This window comes from Fundulus heteroclitus, chromosome 11 (assembly GCF_011125445.2).
Source record: "Fundulus heteroclitus isolate FHET01 chromosome 11, MU-UCD_Fhet_4.1, whole genome shotgun sequence".
In the NCBI taxonomy this organism is placed as follows: domain Eukaryota; kingdom Metazoa; phylum Chordata; class Actinopteri; order Cyprinodontiformes; family Fundulidae; genus Fundulus; species Fundulus heteroclitus.
In genome coordinates this window covers 28,880,408-28,885,102 of record NC_046371.1, presented here as the reverse complement: position 1 = coordinate 28,885,102, position 4,695 = coordinate 28,880,408, and the positions used below count along the sequence as shown (strand labels likewise).

General features: G+C 59.0%; 1 protein-coding gene across 1 annotated transcript; it reads right to left on the bottom strand.

The window, feature by feature from the left end:
- Positions 1-644: 644 nt before the first annotated feature.
- LOC118564644 (zinc finger protein ZFPM1-like) lies at positions 645-4,163 on the bottom strand. The gene is made up of 3 exons (XM_036143532.1): positions 4,122-4,163; positions 2,954-4,049; positions 645-698 (listed from the first exon to the last, which is right to left on the bottom strand). Exons 2-3 carry the CDS (start codon positions 3,704-3,706, stop codon positions 645-647), a joined length of 807 nt encoding a protein of 268 aa, XP_035999425.1. The 5' UTR covers positions 3,707-4,049; positions 4,122-4,163.
- Positions 4,164-4,695: the final 532 nt, after the last annotated feature.

Sequence of the window (4,695 nt, the reverse complement as noted above, 5' to 3'; positions counted from 1 at the left end):
TTCAAAAATGCTGGAAGCGCTCACCGTATGGCTAGAGACGTTCTGGCACTGGAGACTGCGAGGAGCAGAGCTTTTAAGCAGCCAGGGCGGAGACAGACACAGGTGTGCTGATTGCAATCAGCAGCTCCAGTGCCAGAAACGTTACAGAGCCCCCCCCTCAAGGGCGGATTCCAGACGCCCTTAAACGTCTCTAAGAGTACAAAAGAAAACTAAATAAAAGTCTGATCGGGCGGGTGGAGGGGGCTACAGGCAGGAGGGTCAGAAAAAAAAAGGAAAACAAGAGTCCATAACAGAAAACAACCCTCGGAAGGGCAAAAACCAACTAACTGAAAAGCTTTTAAACCAATCTCTAGAACAGAGAGTCAGGTGGGCATCCTGGAAGACGGCCCACGCGAGAAACGGTCTCCGGAGGTCGTCCCGGCGGACCGTCCGGTGGACGGCTCCGGCGTGACAGGCTCTCCGGCGGACGGCCCCGGCGTGACAGGCTCTCCGGCGGACGGCCCCGGCGTGACAGGCTCTCCGGCGGACGGCCCCGGCGTGACAGGCTCTCCGGCGGACGGCCCCGGCGTGACAGGCTCTCCGGCGGGCGTCCAGGAGGCCGTCTACGGAGCAGGAACCTCGGAGGCCGGCGGCGGAGCAGGAATCTAGGAGGCCGGCGGCGAGGTCTGGGGAGAGGCAAAACAGAACCCGGCGCCGGACTACAGGGTACGGAAGGCGCCAGACTACAGGGTACAGAAGGCGCCAGACTACAGGGTACGGAAGGCGCCAGACTACAGGGTACGGAAGGCGCCAGACCACAGGTTGAGGAGGGCGCCTGGTTAGTGGCTACAGGCGGCGACGCCTGGTTAGTGGCTACAGGCGGCGGCGCCTGGTTAATGGCTACAGGCGGCGGCGCCTGGTTAGTGGCTACAGGCGGCGGCGCCTGGTTAGTGGCTACAGGCGGCGGCGCCTGGTTAGTGGCTTCAGGCGGCAGCGCCCGGTTAGTGGCTACAGGCGGCGGTGTCTGGTTGACAGCTACAGGCGGCGACGCCTGGTTAACGGCTACAGGCGGCGGTGCCTGGTCACTGGTTCCCGGTGCGGGAGCCTGGCTACAGGCGACCGAAGAAGGAGCCTGGCTACAGGTGACCGAAAAAGGAGCCTGGCTACAGGCGACTGAAAAGGGAGCCTGGCTACAGGCGACTGAAAAAGGAGCCTGGCTACAGGCGACTGAAAAAGGAGCCTGGCTACAGGTGACTGAAAAAGGAGCCTGGCTACAGGCGACTGAAAAAGGAACCTGGCTACAGGCGACGGACGAAGGAGCCTGGCTACAGGCGACTGACGAAGGAGCCTGGTTACAGGCAACTAACGAAGGAGCCTGACTACAGGCGACTAACAAGGGAGCCTCACTACAGGCGACCGAAGGGGAAGCCTGGCTACAGGCGACAGAAGGGGACGCCTGGCTATAGGCGACTGAAAAAGGAGCCGGGTTACAGGCGACTAACGAAGGAGCCTGACTACAGGGGACGGAGGAAAGAGCCTGGTTACAGGTGACCGACGAAGGAGCCTGGCTACAGGCGACTAACGAAAGAGCCTGACTACAGGCGACGGAGGAAAGGGCCTGGTTACAGGCAACCAACGAAGGAACCTGGGTACAGGTGACAGAAGAGGGAGCCTGGCTACAGGCGACTAACAAGGGAGCCTGGCTACAGGCGACTAAAGAAGGAGCCTGGCTACAGGCGACAAAAGAAGGAGCCTGGCTACAGGCGACTGACAAGGGAGCCTGGCTACAGGCGACTGAAGGGGAAGCCTGGCTACAGGCGACTGAAGGGGAAGCCTGGCTACAGGCGACTGAAGGGGAAGCCTGGCTACAGACAACTGAAGGGGGAGCCTGGCTACCGGCAGCTAAGGTGGGAGCCTGGCAACAGGCTGCTAAGGTGGGAGCCTGGCTACAGGCTGCTAAGGCCACAGGATTACAGGCTACAGAGGACACAGGACTACAGGCTACAGAGGCCACAGGACTACAGGCTACAGAGGCCACAGGACTACAGGCTACAGAGGCCACAGGACTACAGGCTACAGAGGCCACAGGGCTACAGACTACAGAGGCCACAGGGCTACAGACTACAGAGGCCACAGGGCTACAGACTACAGAGGCCACAGGGCTACAGACTACAGATGCCACAGGGCTACAGACTACAGATGCCACAGGGCTACAGACTACAGAGGCCACAGGGCTACAGACTACAGAGGCCACAGGGCTACAGACTACAGAGGCCACAGGGCTACAGACTACAGAGCTACAGACTACAGAGGCCACAGGGCTACAGGCTTCAGGAGGCCCCGGGCTACAGGCCTCAGGAGGCCCCGGGCTACAGGCTTCAGGAGGCCCCGGGCTACAGGCTTCAGGAGGCCCCGGGCTACAGGCTTCAGGAGGCCCCGGGCTACAGGCTTCAGGAGCCAAAGTCAGACCCTTTGCCACCAGGAGTCTCAGGATCAACTCCTGGAGGGTCTCAGAAAGAGATATCCAATAAAGTCTCTCCCAGAGTAGGCTGTCCATGAGGGCAAAAAGGGGTCTGGGCTTAAACACAACATCGAGAGGCTCAAAGACTCCAGGGGGCCACAGTTGTTGCATCCTCTTCGGAGGCCTGGGGTGTCCGAAGAATGAAGAATCCACCTGAGACCCCGCATCACAGTTCAGCGACGGATCCCACTGTGTTGCCACATCACACATCTGCGACGGACCCCTCTGGGTTCCCACGTCGGACGTCTGCGACGGACCCCTCTGGGTCCCGACGTCGGACGTCTGCGACGGACCCCTCTGGGTTCCCACGTCGCACGTCAGCGACGGACCCCTCTGGGTTCCCACGTCGCACGTCAGTGACGGACCCCTCTGGATTCCTACGTCGCACTTCAGTGACGGACCCCTCTGGGTTCCCACGTCGCAGGTCAGAAGAGGCAGGTCCTCCTGGACCACCTCTCTGGACTTCACGGGAGCCGAGGCGTCGGCCGGATCCTCAGGGACAGACTCAGGAGGCGAGGTATCGGCCAGACCCTCGGAGACAGACTCGGGAGCCAAGGCATCGGCCGGACCCTCTGGGACTGGTTTAGGTCGGCTGTAGAAAGCCTGGAGGGCTGATCGATAATGTCCCTCTACCTCTCTTAATTTCTCCTCCAGTCCCTCTGAGTATTGACAGAGGAGAGCCTCTCTGAGGCGTTTAATAATGGGGGCAAACGTCCTTATTTTACTCTCCAGGGCTTTATGGTCGGCTTCTACAGCGTCACTAGAGGGAGCTGTGGGCAGATCAGGATAGGGAAGTGGAGGACTTCGGTCCGCAGGACAGGAAGCGGCTGAAGAAGCCAGAGGGACGGTCGGCAGAGGCTGGGGCTGAACTGGCCCGGCTGACCGCTCCTCAGAACAGCTGGAGGCCTGGTCAATAACCCGCCGTCTCCTCCTCCGGCGACGGGACGGCGGACCCAGCGGGGATGCCGATTTCTCTTGAGGAGACGGGATCGATTCCAGAAATAGGTCCGGACGGAGCTCTCGGATCACCTCCGGGTCGACCTCCAGGAAGACGTCCGGACCACTGACGGAATAAGTGGAGGCAAAGCAGGACATCACATATGCTTGATCGGACCGGTCTGAAAAGAATGAGGAAGGTTGCAATTCGAAATGTGTCTCGCACTGTGTGGGAAAAGCCCTGCAATGTTCTGGATCACCAGAAAACATTGCCGGCGGGGAGAGTCGGGGCTCTGACGAGGACGACGTCACCGGAAGTGACGGAGGGCTAGAGGAAGCGGCTTGCGGAAGTGGAGGCTGCGTGCTTCCCCGACTTCGAAGATGGCCTAGAATCTCCGAGATGCCGGCTTCTAAAACAGAAACGGATCTTTCTACCCCCGCGCGCCACTAGGTTTCGGGTACAGGGTCCATGTTTGGCCAGAACGTACTGTGATGAATTTAGGAGGACCCAAGAAATACCCGAAAACAAGTGAGTACAAAAATAATATCAGTCTTTATTTATGACGCTGCGGCTCGGCCCCTGGTTCGGCTCGCACTCTGCGACAGGCCGCTCCTGAAGGCAGAGTCTCAGGTTAGTGACCAGCAGATATTAACAGGTTTGTTAGAGAGAAGTGAGGTCACTAACCTGGACGTGCTGAGGGCAGAACTCTGACTCCTTGTTACGAAGGCGTCCGAGAGGGGGTTATCCAGAGCTCTTTTGTCCAGGTCCGGTCCGGGTCTTTGTCAGGGGGAAATCCGTTTAGTTCAGGCAGCGGTCTCCAAGGGGGAATCCAATAGAGCGTCCAGGTCCAGATCCAGGTTAAATCCAGAAGGCACAGACAGAACAGGGGGGGAGCAGGCGAACTCGTTTACTCACAGACAGGCTGGGGTCGGAATCACGGTGAGGCAGTCCAAAACTCTGAGGCTGACAGGCAAAACCCAGGCAGGCAGACAAATCCAGAGGGGCAGGCAGGTATCCAAAAAACAGAGGCAGAAACAGGTCGAGAGGCAGACAGGCAGACAGGAAATTTCAAAAATGCTGGAAGCGCTCACCGTATGGCTAGAGACGTTCTGGCACTGGAGACTGCGAGGAGCAGAGCTTTTAAGCAGCCAGGGCGGAGACAGACACAGGTGTGCTGATTGCAATCAGCAGCTCCAGTGCCAGAAACGTTACAAAAAAAGCGACTGCACCTTCAGAAACAAACCCAAGAAACTACAAT